The following is a 17,331-nucleotide window of genomic DNA, read 5'->3' on the forward strand; positions in this document are numbered from 1 at the left end:
CACTCATCAGCACTTGAAACTGCGTTAACATATTTGGAGCAGCAACCGGCAGCCTCTGTAATTACATCTGCATACTTAAAAGAAAGTGAGAACTATACAGCTTTCAAGAGACCCTAAGCAGAAAAAAGAAAAACTTAAAGAGTTTTTAAAGTCCCGACAGTTTGTTTTTTAGTTGTTTATTGTTATTATTACATTCATATATACATAATTTTTTCACAGAATTAAGGGTTTTCTGTTACAAATAAGTATGTATCTAATATATGTAGTACCAATTTTTTGCTTCTTTTTAATTATTATTATTATTATTATATTTTTTCCCCATTGCAGTTATCTGAGGTTGTTCCGGCCATGACTGTCTTGGAATACTAGGATTCCATTGTATCAATATTACAGCATTTTGATTCCTCCGTTAAAGATGCTTTTAAATTGCTGCTAAGCCCCTTACAAATGTATTACACTGAAGTGCCAGAGAAACTGTTTAGTGAATATCAGGAATCCAGTAAAATATAAAATCTCCGACATTGCTGCGGCCAGAAAAAGCTCCTGCAAGAACGGGACCAGCAACAAATGAGGAGAATCCTTCAATGTGACAGAAGTGCAACCCTTTCACAAATTGCTGCAGATTTCAATGCTGGGCCATCAATATGGGCTTTCGGAGCTGAAGGCCCACTCACGTACCCTTGATGACTGCACGACACAAAGCTTTATGCCTTACCTGGACCCATCAACACCGAAATTGGACTGTTGATGACTGGAAACACGTTGCCGGGTTGGATGAGTCTCACTTCAAATTGTATAGATCTGATGGCCGTGTACGGGTATGGAGGCAACCTCATGAATCCATGGATCTGTTCAAGCTGGTGGAGGCTCTGTAATGTTGTGGGCCATGTGCAGTTGGAGTGATATGCGACCCCTGATAAGTCTAGTTATGACTCTGACAGGTGACATGTATGTAAACATCCTGTCTGGATCACTTGCATCCATTCTTGTCCGTTGTGCATTCAGACAGACATAGGCAATTCCAGCAGACAATGCAACACCCCACATATCCAGAATTGCTACAGAGTGATTCCAGGAACACTTTTTTTAAGTTTAAACACTTCCGCTGGCCACCAAACTCCCTAGACATGAACATTATTGAGCATATTCAGGATGTCTTGCAACACGCTGTTCAGAAGAGATCTCTACCCCCTTGTACTCTTACGGATTTATGGACAGCCCTGCAGAATTTATGGTGGCAGTTCCCTACAGCACTACTTCAGACATTAGGCGAGTCCATGCGACGTCGTGTAGCGGCACTTTTGCGTGCTCCTGGGGACATTACACAATATTAGGGAGGTGTAACAGTTTCTTTGGCTCTTCAGTGTATAATATAGATCCGTTCCTCTTACCTGATGGACCTGGCTGAAGGCTCAGGAAATTCTGTATTTGAATCATCCTTTTTATGGTCTGATAAATTCATTTTTTTTTTTAATTGTTAGCTAGTAACAATATATCTCTTTTTGAAAGATTATCTATTGCTAACTGTAAGTACATGCTTTCAGCTCAGTTTGTACGTCTTTGGTGAACTGTGACAGTGTGGTAATTGCGGGGTATCTCTCTGGCCACCTCCGCCTATTTGAGAGCCCATCTGGTCAGCTTCTTTATGATGTGACAGCTCATGCACGTCCTGTCACAGCTCTCGACTTTGCACCTGAAGCTGGATTATTGTTATCTGTATCGGAAGATTCTTTTATAAGAATCTGGCAGTTGGAACCCAGTGATAAATTGGTAAGTATTACAAATATCGGATTGCTAAAATTTTGCTTAGGTCAGTAAGACTTGTATCTATAAGTACTTCATCAAAAAATCTGTATAGCATTGTCTCATCATTAACATTATTTTAGCCATAGGTACACTGTGCAGACTCTCCACTCTATGAGATTAAAAAGTAACAACTTTGACAAAATGAAATGCTAATGAATAACACATTCATAGTATATACTGGGCTTGTTAAAACCAATTTCTTAAGCATAAGTAATCAAGTGTCTGATCCATTTTATAAGGAACTACAAAAGCTGATGGACACGATAAATAAAATTGGCTTTATTTGTAAACACAGTAATTAAAATGCAATGGTTTGACATAAATCTTTCCATAAGTTGTAGGGACAAAAGAAGAATCTTGCCTTGGCAATATGGGTACCATCTAAGGGCATTTTGTACATTCAGTAAATGCAAAATTATGAGATGAGTTTTTTGGGAAGAAACATATTTATAAATTCACCTAACAAGGTAGTGACATAGGTTAATAATTGATTCTGTGGTAATTAATGAGAAACTTTGTCCCACAGCTACCAGTACTCAACTGGGAAAGAAGATGTACCATAATGTTAGGCAATTATTTAATACTCTCAGAGATATTTAAGTTACCTACATAGAAGAAAATGAAAGCAAAGATAGAGCACAACCATCAGTGTGTTACTAAACATGTATTTTACCAAGTGGCAGAAATTTACACCAAAGTAGACTAATAGAAAAATTCTGTCAGCAGATAATGTAGAACAGGAATGGCTGAACACTGAAAATGATATTGAAGTAGTTAGTTCCATAGATCATATTCAAAATAAACAACATGATGTCCTGCCTAATACTACTTAAGTCTTGCTACCTGCTTAATGACATCATAGACCCTCTTTATCTCTTTGAACCTGATCCTGTTTCTCAGACTCTCTCCAAGCATTGCTCTCTCTGTATTGCCATTTGACAGACCCAGAACCAACTTTGCACTGCTTTTTGTAAGTTTCATTGTTTTGAGCCCATATGTTGTTACTGGCAGAATGCATGTGTCAGATTTTCCTTTTTGAATTTATAGTGATAGCCAGTTTACAAATGATATCTGCAAGCAGAGGTGGATGAAATGTTTTTCATCTATGTTGATACCTTTCTGTCCCCAGGACAGACACTTGAACACATGCTTCAGAGCCAGGGTGAATAATTTAGGTGATAATTGTGTCTGCTTGTCTGACACCTCTCCTCAAAAGAACTTTTACACTGGTCCAGTCTTCTTTTATTATCACATGTAGAATGACATTCTCATAAATGTAGCAAATTAAGTGGGTATATCTGTAGTCAATGTGAGCTCTGTCCATTAACCTCAATATTGTGTAGGTTTTGACCATCTATGGTGTAGAAGGATTTGTTAAGGAGAAACATCTGAAATCTACATGTGAAAACACTTCTGCTATCTATCAGTCATTTTGTTTCCATGTGTCAGCTTTATAACTGCATATTTCACCCATTTCTGTGCCAAAGTTACATTCATTAAAGGACAATGCAGATTATTTTTCCTTCAAGTATTCTGTTTGTGAATGTGTATGTTGCTCTCAAATCCAGATAAATTGTTGGTAACAAATTTCTTAAATGAATAAATGTACTGTGTGGTAATTGTTAATATTCCCAGCTTTTTTAAAGAGACACCTGCAAGATATGATTGTATGAATGCCACGTGTAATTCTATTTACTTTCTTTTGTGCAGATCCTAAAAACCACTAAGAGTAAAATAGGTCCTATATTGGAAGATATCACTTTTGAACTTGATATGGAGGCAAACTCTGTTTCTTCCATCTTTTAAACATGTGTTAGGGAGAGAAAACAATATCAAGAATCTGGTGCAAATAGATAAGAGTGTTAACACTACATTAAATACAAATATGAGTTGTAATAATATAAATCCAAGAAAACAGTGTAGGCAGATTCTACATAAATCATTGTACACGGTTCTAGACTGCCATTGGGGAAATTGATTCTTACTGGTCCTCTACAGCAGTTGTAGCATTCTTCCCTTTTCAGTTTATGGACAGACTGTATCGTCTCAGAATGACCTTCCAAGTCCTCTTCTGTAAGTAGAAAAAATAGCTTCACTGAGTACGTTTCTAAACTGGAGTTATTCTAAGTTTATTGAATACTTATTTGCGATGTTAACTGAGTTTTGTGTAAAAATATGTTCCAATAAACAATGGTTGAGAAGTGCTCAGTTAGTAAAAATGATGTCAGTGGCCTATGTCATTTTGGTGGGAACAGCATTAGATTGGTAAATGTGGCAGCTTGTTGCTGTCAGTCATTGACAGCTTACTGTAAACCCGTGTAACCATGCTATAGTCACTTGGTGGTGAATTAATGAATGAACGGAAATTTACTGCCGTTCTCTTACCTTAATCGTGTCGCTGGTATAATGCACAAATCACTTCCAGTCAGGAATTGGTAGCACTTACAGAGTGGACTGCGCTGAGTGGAGCCACTTACTACAGATCCACAGTATATCTTTTAAGGTAGGTGTCAATATGTCAAATGTAATGAGATTGACCATGTTTAAATGAAGAACACTGCTTCTGTCACAGAGGGAGTCAATCTACACCTCTGGAGCTCATTGGGAGACCTGAGACAACAGTGATGCATTTGACACCCTCAAGCTGTGAAAGTATTCCAGCATTGAAAGTGGAGCAAGTAAAATCAACATTGTTGAATGCATATTATTAGTGTGTTACTATTTAAGCAGGCTCTTCAGTGTGGTAGACAGTTGACAGCTCCAGCCGTTGAGATTCTTTACATATAGCTCATTTAACAACTGCAAATAAAGACTCAATAATCTATAAATAATTGCACTACATAAACATGACGTCAGCGAAATTATTTTGCATACTCACATGAGAGAACTGAATGGGGAACGTGGAGGTCTGTGTGTAAACTGAAAAGTGAGAGGCATTTGTGGTGGGGGAAGTAAACGTTCCCAGAAGAACACTACAGCTGTTGTACAGGATGACTAAGAATTTATTTATTTTATTTTATTTATGCATTTATTTTACCTGGCAAGATTAGGGCCTTCAGGCCCTCTCTTACACCTAACCTGGCATACTCAGATTGAACGAATTTCAGTTTGTACAGAACATATGAACATACCATGTGTTATACAGTATTAATGTTAAAGAAAAAAAATAGTGATTATAACAGTAGTACAAAGATAGAAATAATTGTAACAATCAAGAATAATAATAATAATAATAATAATAATAATAATAATAATAATAATAATATAATGACTATGTATATGAAAGTAAACATATTTTTCTTTTATGAATGTCAGTCCTATTGCTAGTTGGGAATTTTCTCGTTACGTTCTTGCAGCTTGTGAGTTATTCACATCGAGCAGAGACATAAGACGATAGAATGGGGTGAAAGAGATATAGAAGAGGTAGCTAGGTTAGAGGAAGAGAAATAGAAAGATAAAATTCGAAGTTATGATGGAGAAGCGAAAGAAAGAGATGAGAGGGGCACAACAATGTTGAGTGGTTCTGGATAAGACGCAGATCACAGGGGAGCGCGTTCGATAGTCGTATGGCTGAGATGGAGAATGACACGGAGAAAAATTTTGTGTTATGTTAAGGTACAGCCAAGATGCTGAAGGTATCCGATCTGGTATTGTGGTTGTGGAATGATGATAGGTGTTTGATATGAGAAGATATGTATTGGGGGCACCAGAGACTAAGAAATCGATGAAGTAAGTACATCATGTGGAGATCGCGTACCTTATGTGGGCGTATCCAACCTAGCTGGGAGTATGAAGGACTGATATGAACATACAACCGTATATTGCACATGTATCTAACGCAAGCATTCATCACTAGCTCGAGGCATCTCGAATTTTCTCTGTTTGTGCCATGTTGAACTACATCACAGTAGTAAAGATTAGGCAAGACTAGTGTTTGGATTAATTTTTGTTTAACATGGATTGGAAATATTTTTCTAAATTTTTGGATTGCATGCAGGGAGGAGAGTGATTTCCGGCAAGCTGTGACTGTTTGTTCTTCCCAGTTTAGGTGTTCATCCAAGATTATTCAAAGGTCTTTTACTGTTTTTTGGTATGGTAGTTGGGTACCATTGAGGAGTATTTGAGGGACTGTTCTGCAAAAGTACCGGCTGATTAACTTTGGATGAGATATAAGAATGACCTGGGATTTCTTGGGGTTTAGTTTCAGACCTAGGTTCTGTGCCCATAGAGAAACAGAGCAAACATCTGCATTCATACTCGCTACTGCGCCAGCAATGTTCTTGGGGCTTGCAGTTATGTACAGTTGGATGTTGTCGGCAAATAGATGGTAGGTGCAGGAGTGAACCACCGAAGAAATATCATTAATGTACAGTGAGAAGAGTAATGGACCAAGGACGGAGCCTTGGGGAACTCGAGAGGGCACGTTTTTCCATGATGACTTCGCCAACCCATAAATGACTTGTTTTTGAGGTAGCCGTCAAACCAGTGTATTGCGCTGTTTGAGAAATTTAGCTGTTTCATTTTAATTAGTAATATATCAAAGTCAACTGTATCAAAGGCCTTGCTAAAGTCAAGCAGTGTTAGGATGGTAGCTTGTTAGGATGGTAGCTTCATGTCTGTTCATAGCATGTTTAATGTCATCAGTTACTTTGATTAATGCAGTTGCTGTACGATGGTGCTTTCGGAAGCCTGACTGATATTTATGATGGGTGTTACGAGTTTTGAGGTAATCCGTCAGCTGTTCATGGACGATGTATTCTAGGGCTTTAGATATTGCAGGTAGTATGCTGACCGGCCTGTAGTCACCTGGCGACTTTGGGTTGTCAGTCTTGGGTATAGGTTGAATTAAACTTTGCTTCAACTCAGTAGGATATGTACTACTGACAAGAGACAGGTTGAAGATGTCTGTGATAACTGGAATAATAGTGTCTACAACTTTCTTAATCAAGCCAATGCTCACTCCATCATTTCCTACTGCCTCGGAAGAGATTCTCATGATTGCTTTGTGTGCTGTGCCTGTAGTGACATGTTTTAGGAAAAACTTGTCTCTCGAGAGATTGATATCTTGGGGCTGGTAATTTGTCGCTGTGTGACAGTCTACACCTGTTGAGAAGAAATAGTTTAATTCTTCTGCAGACGCTTGATAAACAGTGTCAGATTTTTGCTTCCCTATACCGAAACTGCTTTTTTCACAGTGCAGCAGGTTTTAATATGCCACATACGACAGAGCAGGCATGTCTGATTATGGCATTCCTCACACTTTGCTTGGTTCTGTTTCGGAGTTGCCTGATATGCCACATACGACAGAGCGGGCATGTCTGATTATGGCATTCTTCACACTTTGCTTGGTTCTGTTTCGGAGTTGCCTGTAAGCTTCATACGCCTCGGGAGTCGGGTTACGCTTGAAGGCCCTATGTGCAGCATCACATTTATTCATTAACTGGTGTAATCAGTCGTGAGCCATGGAGTGGGAGCTCTCTTTACATTGACTGTGTGTTGAGGAGTATGTTTGTCATAAAGTGCAATAATTTTGCGACATAATTCCTGAATTTTTCCGTCCAAAGTCGGTTCATTGCTTATATCATGCCAAGGGATGTCTGAGCAATCCTTTTGAAGAGCGTCATAGTTAACATTTGTTAGGTTTCTGTAGGTTACTAGGTGAGATTTTTCTTTGGTAGTATGCATTGAGTAATTTAAGAATATCACGTCATGCGGAGTGGATGTCTGATTGGCGCAAACTATTTTATCTGGTCACTTTGTTGCTATTATATCTACGAGTGTATGGCTGTGTGGCATATGATGGGTTGGGTCCAGCGGTGTTATATCATTGGAGTGGAACAGTCTCCTTAGTTTTTCTGCAGAGGGAGATTTTAACTGTAAGTCAATGTTTGTATCACACATAACGATTGTGTGTTCATACTGTGATACAAGTGAGGACAGGGCAGACTGAAAGGAGGACATAGCACTGACGTTTGGAGGTTTATAGATTACTCCAATTTGCAGTTTCTGATTTGATACAAGAACTCTGTTTCTCGTTCGCCCTTTGTATCTGATGTGCATAGTATAAAAGGTTTCAGATCAGAGTGAATATAGGCACCCACACCACACCCGCGTCGTGTTTCACACCTTAGGAGAGACTAACCAGTGATTCGGATAGCACCGGAAGAAATGTTTCGTTTCAACCAAGTTTCAGAGACAAGGATAATGTGGAACAGCGACTGGCAGAACAGGTCACAGAACTCGTTGAAGTGAGCAGTTAGCGATTGCGCGTTCATGTGGGCCACAAAGAGCCCGCCACCGGAACCGGTCCGTCCCATTGTGGCCGCCTGTAGGACCGAGCATGTTCCGTTTACTTGCTGTCCAGAGGAGGGACAAAAGCTGGAATTCATGGGGGAAGACATATTTGCAGGTGTGCCCAAGGTTGTGGCTGACTCGAGTGTCTGTGGGCTAAAGGTGAAAAACAGGCTGGAAGTATCGGAGAAGGGAGCGAAAAGAAAGATGGAAAGTGGTAGTAGTGGTTACGAAAAAGATAGTAATAGTAGTAGTAGTGGTAGTGATGAGGATGAAAATAATAGATATAGAAAGGTGGATTTAAGGAGATTCCTGTTAATGGAGAATGTTAATTCCCGTTTGACTGACAATATGAATGTACTTGTACATGAGCACTTATAATAGAGAAATAAAGAAGCAGTATTTATGTGAAACAAATTGACTTATTTTAAACAGAGCACTTATCGTACTTAGAGAAATAACGAAGCAATATTTATGTTAAAAAAATGAAAAAAAATTAACTTATATTAGACAAAGTATAATATGAGACTAGGTGTCTCACGAGATTTCGCTCAGTCTTTCAGTACGAACATGTTTGTCACCGTTTGTCTCCCTCCTTCCATCTTGACTACGATCCTGCCATCCTGGGTCCATACATTTTGAAGGTCGAACTGTGTGACTGCAGCGTTCAAAACTTTTAGGCTTTCGCGCGTCGGATCTTCCCTCAGTGTAACCCCACTCTTGGCGAGTTTTCTTTTCTGAGCAAACACTTCAGCTTTTTTCCGGTAGGACACAAATTTAATTATTATGGGCCTGATTTCATGGCACCTGGTATCCTGCACCCAGCATGGTGGCTTCTGTCTATATCGGCCACGTCAGCCTGCACGCCAAGTTTCTCATGCACGAGGCTAATGACCAGGTCGTTGGTGTTTTCACGATCGTTTTTGGCTACCCCGAACAAGCGCAAGCTGTTCCTTCGCTGATACTGCTCAATTTCATCGGTGGCCACAGACAGTTTAGCTTCTAGCTCGACAGCTTTTGTCTCTTGTGCACCCAGGGACTTTCTAAGAGACTGGATTTCAGTGCTGTTGTGCCTGACAGACTCTTGCAGGTTGTCCATAACCATGGACCATGGCCGTCATGGAGTCCGTGATGGATTGCACGATTATGCCTAGCGTGTCTTTACTCAGTGGCCGCCATTTTAATTATATGTCCCTCTAACATTGTAGAACAATGTGCAAGGATCCACATAGATTCTGTCCATAAGCATGTCTTGCATTAGTATTATTAGTAATTCATGTCTGTATTCCACCACTTTCTGGAGAATAACTCCCCCCCCCCCCCCTCCCCCCCAGGCATCTCTGCAGACTTCATTGACAGTGATTCATAAGAGAAGCTACAGAGGGGATGGTATAACTTTGGGAAATGAGATAGTCAAGAAAAACATAAGTAAGTTACTTTTAAATGTCCCCCACCCCATGCTCAAACCCAACCACTCAGGATTTTTAATATGTTGTTCATTACACTCCTACCACCACTGTACACAATTTGTGACTACATGATTATTTTTCTATAATTTTCCTTTATTGAATGGACTATAATAAAATTATCTTCAGAAGGCAATGTTCCAGTACGCCAGTAGATACATTTAAAAGAGAAAAAACTAATCCTAGCTTTCAGAACTGTCATTTCTTTCATCAAGAGTAATAGTTTGGTAAAAATGAGAACAACAGGTGTGTTCCTCTCATCCTGTAGTCTGAATGAAATGCTGCTCTGTCCTCATTTTCACCAACCTATTCCTCTTTCCTCCTTGGTAGAGAAAACAATAGTTCTGAAAGTTAGGAATAGTTCTTTTCACATTTTAAATATGTCTATCAACAGTACTGGAATTTCATCACCTGGATATAAATACTGGTCAGGCATTCTGTCTCTTTGTAATTTATAGTTTTATCAAATGCATTTTCCTTTGATACTGTGTGATTGTAAGTTACACAGCTTCCACCATATGTGTGGCATTACTAAAGTTGCCCGAGATTTGAGCAAAGAAAAACAAACACTATATGGGTGTGGAGTGTGGGTATGGAACTAATTGGGACGTTTCTTATATACAAGCAATTGAAATGACATTTGTCATGAGTAAATTTCAGTGGTAGAGGAGTCCATGCTCCAAAATCCAGAAACATTGATGTGTTGAAGACCCCCCCCCCCCCCCCCCACACACACAAAAGAGACAACTTGCTAACTTTCAGAATAAATCTCTCTCTCTCTCTCTCTCTCTCTCTCTCTCTCTCTCTCTCTCTCTCTCACACACACACACACACACACACACACACACACACATACACACACACGCACACACACAGTGCTGGCCAGGATTGCAGTTCAGCAGGTAGACAGGGATGGGTGGCAGTTGTGTCACTGGGGTGGGTAGAGGGGGAAAGAGAGGCGGGAGGCAACAAGATGTGTTGGGGATGGCGAGCTAGCAGCTCGAATGGAGACAGCCAGTTTGTTCTCTAGGAATGCAGGAGTGAGGTGCAGTAGATGCTGGGACTAAGCATAGGTGCCAGAGCTGGTGGGGAATGGCTAATGGTGAAGATGATGTGGAGACATAAATTGGGAGAGGATGATAGACTAGAGGGAGGGGAAACTTTGATGGAGGGTGCAGAGTGGGTTAGTGAAAATTGAGGCCGGGCATGTTATAGGACTGAAGGTTGTGTTGCAAGGATAACTTCCATCTTTGTACTTAAGAAAAGCTGGTAGTGGAAGGAAGGGTCCATGTGGCCTGGGTGGTGAAGCAGCCACTGAAATCGAACATTACGTTCAGTTGCATGTTGTGCCAGCGGATGGTGAACTTTGTTCTTGACCACAATTTGACAGTGGCCATTTATTCTGGTGGACAGCTGGTTGGTTGTCATACTGACTTAAAAAGCTGTGCAGTGACTGCAGCAGAGTTGGTACATGGCATGACTGCTTTCACTTGTGGCCCTGCCTCTGATGGGATAGGACAGGCCTGTGGCAGGACTGGAATAGGAAGTGCTGGCTGGGTAGACTGGGCAGGTCTTGCACCTGGGTTTTCCACAGAGATATGATCCCTGTGGTAAGTGGTTAGGAGTCGGAATGGTGTAGGGATGGACTAGCCTGCCATGTAGATTGGGTGGGTGTTGAAACAACACTTTAGGAGGGATGGGATGGATCTTGCATAGTGTATACCTCGTTTCAGGGCATGATGACAGAGGAAGCTCTGGCAAAGTATATGGTTCAATTTTTCCAATCCAGCATGATATTGGATGATGGGGGGGGGGGGGGGGGGGCAATCCTTTGTAGGGGGTTGTTCAGAATGGTGGGAGGATTAGTGTGTGTGGTTATGTGGCACTGAAAATCTGTGTAGAATGCTGTCAGATCTGCAGATTTGTTGTAAATTCACATTACATTAGTGCAAGTTCAGCACTAAGTTTAGTATGATTTTTGAGGAATGAAAATTCAGGTTGAGGTATCACATCACCACATGGCACCATAACAGATGCAATAATAATTTTCTCCAAAAGGAAGCAGCACATCTGTTCCAGAATGAGATTTTCACTCTGCAGCGAAGTGTGCGCTGATATGAAACTTCCTGGCAGATTAAAACTGTGTGCCCGACCAAGACTCGAACTCGGGTCCTTTGCCTTTCGCGGGCAAATGCTCTACCATCTGAGCTACCGAAGCATGACTCACGCCCGGTACTCACAGCTTTACTTCTGCCAGTATCTCATCTCCTACCTTCCAAACTTTCTACAAGGTTCACAGGAGAGCTTCTGTAAAGTTTGGAAGGTAGGGGACGAGATACTGGCAGAAGTAAAGCTGTGAGTACCAGACGTGAGTCGTGCTTCAGTAGCTCAGATGGTAGAGCACTTGCCCGCGAAAGGCAGAGGTCCCGAGTTCGAATCTCGGTCGGGCACACAGTTTTAATCTGCCGGGAAGTTTCAGCACGTCTGTTTTCTGTAGAACTTAGTAGAGTGAAGTTACAGTGAAATGAACAAAAATGTCTTGTGAAAGAAGTGGTTGAAATTCATAGGTATGAAAGTTTCAGTGCTCAGTGGATGCATTCTTGCTTTAAGCAGAATGTCCCTTGTGCTGTTTGTAATCTATAAATTTATTCAAAAGTAAACAATCTCATTTGCATAAACAATACTCTGCTAAACACATGGAGAATGGTTTAGCAGACATTTAAAAGCCACCATATAAGGAGCCACAGTACTAAGAATTTTGTTTTGTCTCTCTTTCAAGATATAATTATGCAAATTTAGATTGGTTGTACTAAACACACAACATTTGCTTCATGGAATTTTTATCATTTCTTTCAAATTCTGCTAGAAAGATGTCTTATTTATGAATACAGGTTAATTGCTTAATTGTATCCTGACGATAGTCTTTGGATTACAGCTGTTATTTACTTAAACTCACGAATGTTTGCTTTGTGGATGAAGTTGAACAACACACTTGCAGCCACTGTGAATGGGTTTTTGCAAGTCTGCAATGAAAGCAACATAGAGTAGCAAAGATGTGACTGCCAGGCACCACTGCCAAGTCAGCAGCAATTCATGTTGCTAATAGTGCCCTGTAAGCCACTGCCAACTTAGTGCAGCAACCAGGCTGAGGCCCATAGCACAAGGTCCACTGTGAGCCATGATTCGAGAGCGTTCAGACAAAACTAAACTGCTACATTTATTCCAGCATATGTGTATTATAACTGCTCATAGATTCCTCATTTCTCTCCTCTTTTCTTGTAGTGATATACAGAAAGCAGTTATGTTGGGAATAGTAGGTAAGAGGCTGAGGAATTAATCTATGAAATGTGTGACATGTATTCAGAGTAACCTGCCAGGCTGTGCACCTTATGAAGTGAAGTGAGTCACATGACACGGTATCTACTACATCTACATCTACATTTATACTCAGCAAGCAACCCAACAGTGTGTGGCGGAGGACACTTTACGTGCCACTGTCATTACCTCCCTTTCCTGTTCCAGTCACGTAAGGTTCGCGGGAAGAATGATTGCTGGAAAGCCTCCATGTGCGCTTGAATCTCTCTAATTTTACATTCGTGATCTTCTTGGGAGGTATAAGTAGGAGGAAGCAATATATTTACCTCATCCAGAAACACACCCTCTTGAAACCTGGACAGCAAGCTACACTGCGATGCAGAGCACCTCTCTTGCAGAGTCTGCTACTTGAGTTTGCTAAACATCTTCGTAACGCAATCACACTTACCGAATAACCCACGAGTGTTTTCTAAGCTACCTCCTTTGTTGATGGACTACTTTTTCTAAGGACTCTCCCAATTAATCTCAACGTGGCACCCGCCTTACCAACAATTAATTTTATGTGATCATTCCACTTCAGATCGTTCCATACGCATACTACCAGATATTTTACAAAAGTAACTGCTCCCAGTGTTTGTTCTGTTATCCTATAATCATACAATAAAGGATCCTTCTTTCTATGTATGCAATACATTACATTTGTCTATGTTAAGGGTCAGTTGCCACTCCCTGCACCAAGTGCGTATCTGCTGCAGATCTTCCTGCATTTCACTGCAATTTTCTAATGCTGCAACTTCTCTGTATACTACAGCATCATCTGCAAAAAGCTGCATGGAACTTCTGACACTATCTACTAGGTCATTTATATATATTGTGAAAAGCAATGATCCCATAATACTCCCCTGTGGCATGCCAGAGGTTACGTCTCTCCCAATCCAGCCACACAGCTGGTTTGATATTCTGTAGGCTCTTACTTTGTTTATCAGGCGGCAGTACAAACTGTATTGAATGCCTTCCGGAAGTCAAGGAAAATGGCATCTACCTGGGAGCCTGTATCTGATATTTTCTGGGTCTCATGAACAAATAAAGCAAGTTGGGTCTCACACAATCACTGTTTCCAGAATCCCTGTTGATTCCTGCAGAGTAGATTCTGGGTTTCCAGAAATGACATGATATGCAAGCAAAAAACATGTTCTAAAATTCTACAACAGATCGATGCCAGAGATATAGGCCTATAGTTTTGCGCATTTGCTCGGTGGCGCTTCTTGAAAACTGGAACTACCTGTGCTCTTTTCCAATCATTTGGAACATTTCCATTCCTCTAGAGACTTGCAGTACACAGCTGTTATAAGGGGGGCAAGTTCTTTCGTGTACTCTGTGTAGATTTGAATTGGTATCCCATTGCTAAAAAAATCTAAGTAAAGCTTCAGACTTTATTTGTAATTAAATGTCCCTCATATGTTAAAGTATTTATTAAAATCCTAGTAGTTAACTTTCAAAGCTTTCACAAGAGATTACCAGAGTTTAGAGTGCTTCTAAAAAGCAGTGAAGCTCACATGATACAGAAAGCTGAAAACACCTAAGGGTGACAGCAGTGAGATTTTTTGGGAAAAATTAAGTGTATATTGAAAGGATATGCTTACGGGAAGTGGAGGTGGTGTATTTGTTGCATTAGACAAGAAAAATAAAATGCATCAGGGTAGAAATGGAAGCCTTATTCAAGATGTTTGGGCAAGACTCAGTATCAGGCATAAAATAGTAACTGGATCCTTCTATCGACCAGCAGACTCACCTCTTCATGTTACTAAAAACTTATTTGCTTGTACATCAGTTCCCCAGTTATACTTTAATGATTGGAGACTTTATTCGCCCAGCAATCAATTGGGAAAATTACAATTTTATTAGTGGTGAGCATGACAAGACATCTTGTGAAAATGTACTAAATGTCTTCTCAGAAAGCCACCTAGAACAATATTATGAGAAGGATAGTTGCTACTCTGTATAGTGGAGATACTGAGTCACAGATAGCAACAACAAGAAGACTATCAGAAAATGATCTTTCGGCCAACAAGACCTTTGTTGAAAATAGACAAAACACACACACACACACACACACACACACACACACACACGTGCGTGCGCAAATGCAACTCACACACAAATGACCACAGCCAGAGTATGTCTTCAGTGACCGGAGTCTGTGGTCAAGTGTGTGTGAGTTGCATTTGCATGAGTGTCCGTGTGTATGTTGTCTATTTTCAACAAAGGCCTTATTAGCTGAAAACTAACTTACTGACAGCCTTTTTGTTGTGTCTATCTGTAGCTCAGCAGCTCAATTTTTCCATTGTTTAACTATCTACAACAGATAGTTTAGAACCCCACTCATGATGGGACTCTATTAGATCTGATGGCAACAAATAGACCTGACCTTTTTGAGAAATGTCCACATTGAAACTGGTATCAATGACCATGATGTACTTGTAGCAAAACTGATTAACACAGACAAAGGACAACTAAAACAAGTAGAAGGATTATGTTCTGTAAACTAGATAAAGAGGCAGTAGTAACATATCTCCATGAGCAACTTGAAACTTTCAGAACAGGGTATGAGCATGTACAGGAACTATGGTTCAAGTTTAAAAGAATAGTTGACCAAGCTCTGGATAGGGGTGTACCCAGTAGAATAGGTCATGATGGAGGAGGCCTCCTTGGTATACAGCCACCATAAAGAAACTTCTAAAGAAACAGAAACTACTTTATAGTGGGTGTAAAACAAAGCATAGGGCTATTTACCGAGAGATAAACCAAAAGGAATCCTATTCGTGTGTCAAGGCTGTAAGTGGCACCAAAATTAGTGCCTAATCACTCATATACAAGACAGGTACTAAAACTGGAGGTAGCAAAGCAAAAGCAGAAATGCTGAATTCCATTTTCAAATGTTCCTTTACAAAGGAAAATGAAGGAGTATTGCCCTAGTTTAATTCTCTTACCACTGAAAGATAATGAAGAGATGTAAGTGCTAGGGGAGTTGACAAACAGCTGAAATCAGTAAAAATTAAACAAAGCCCCCAGAGATTGATGGAATACCTAAGTTCTATACCCAATTTCCAGCTAAATTATTGGAAGAAAGCACAGGTCAAAACTGTCTGCAAGAAGGATAGCAGAAGTGGTTCACTAAACTACCATCCAATATCCTTGAAATAAATTACCTGTAGAATCTTAAAACATAGTCTGAGGTCGAACATAATGAGATATATCTAACAGAAAGACCTCCTCCAGGCGAATCAGCATGTATTTTGAAAACATCGATCATGTAAACCCAACTTACATGCCAAACCGAAAGCCATGGACCAAGGCAGTCCAGGATATGCAGTTTTTCTCAATTTGCAAAAAGCATTTGACTCAATATCAAACCTCTATTTACTATCAAAAGTACAATTGCATGGACTGGCAAGTGAAATTTGACTGGATTGACAATTTCTCTTTGGGTAGGACACAGAGCATATTGTATTGGATGGAGATTTATTGACAGGTGTAAAAATAACTCCAGATGGCCGCAGGGATATGTATTGTGTCCATTGCCATTCATGCTGTATATTAATGACCTTGTGGACAATATTAATAGTAACATCAGACTTTTTGCAGATTATGCAGTTATCTATAATGAAGTGCTGTCTGAAAGCAGCAGCAGAAATAGATTTGATAAGATTTCAAAGTGGTGCAATAATGCGTAACTTGCTTTAAATGTTGAGAAATGTGAAACTGTGCACTTCACAAAAAAAAAAAAAAAAAAAAACATGGCACCCTATGACTATAACATCAGTGAGTCAGTCACAACTGGAATTGACCAACTCACACAAATACCTGCACATAACACTTTGTAGGGAAACAAATAGGATTGCTCACATAGGCTCGGTCGTAGGTAAAACAGGTAGCAGACTTCAGTTTATTGCATACAAATCACTTGTGCAATGCATCGTAGAATGTTGCTCGAGTGTGTGGGACTGTACAGAGAAGGGTAGAATGAACAGTCATGGTTTGTTTGACAGTGGAAGACTGTCATGAACATGCTGAAATAGCTGAATTAGCAGACTTTTGAAGACAATCTAGAGAAAGCCTACTTACAAAATTTCAAGAACTGGCTTGAAGTGAGGTCTCTAGGAATATAATATAACCTTCTACTAACCACTCCTCTGGGGATTCCGAGGACATCATCAGATTAATGACAACACACACAGAGGCATTTACACAGTCATTTTTCCCACACTCCACAGGTGAATGGAAACCACTTCACAGTGGTTTGCAAAATGTAGATGTAGAAAATTAGCATTTATGTAAATTGATTGTCTTCCCCTCAGATTTTTCTCAACTTGAAATTATAATACTTTCATAACATTATCAGCTAAGTGAATGATGAACATTTCAGAATCAGTCTAACAAAGAACAATGAAAC

At 40.1% G+C, this 17,331-nt stretch overlaps 1 protein-coding gene across 1 annotated transcript in view; it reads left to right on the plus strand.

Moving 5' to 3' along the window:
• The window catches only part of LOC126354658 (WD repeat-containing protein 54-like), a 58,233-nt gene that overhangs the window by 35,012 nt on the left and 5,890 nt on the right, over positions 1-17,331 (plus strand). The window contains exon 4 of the mRNA XM_050004433.1: positions 1,545-1,770. Within this exon, the coding sequence (XP_049860390.1) occupies positions 1,545-1,770 (226 nt within the window). The remainder of the gene's footprint in view (positions 1-1,544; positions 1,771-17,331) is intronic.

Source organism: Schistocerca gregaria, chromosome 3, assembly GCF_023897955.1.
Source record: "Schistocerca gregaria isolate iqSchGreg1 chromosome 3, iqSchGreg1.2, whole genome shotgun sequence".
In the NCBI taxonomy this organism is placed as follows: Eukaryota; Metazoa; Arthropoda; class Insecta; order Orthoptera; family Acrididae; genus Schistocerca; species Schistocerca gregaria.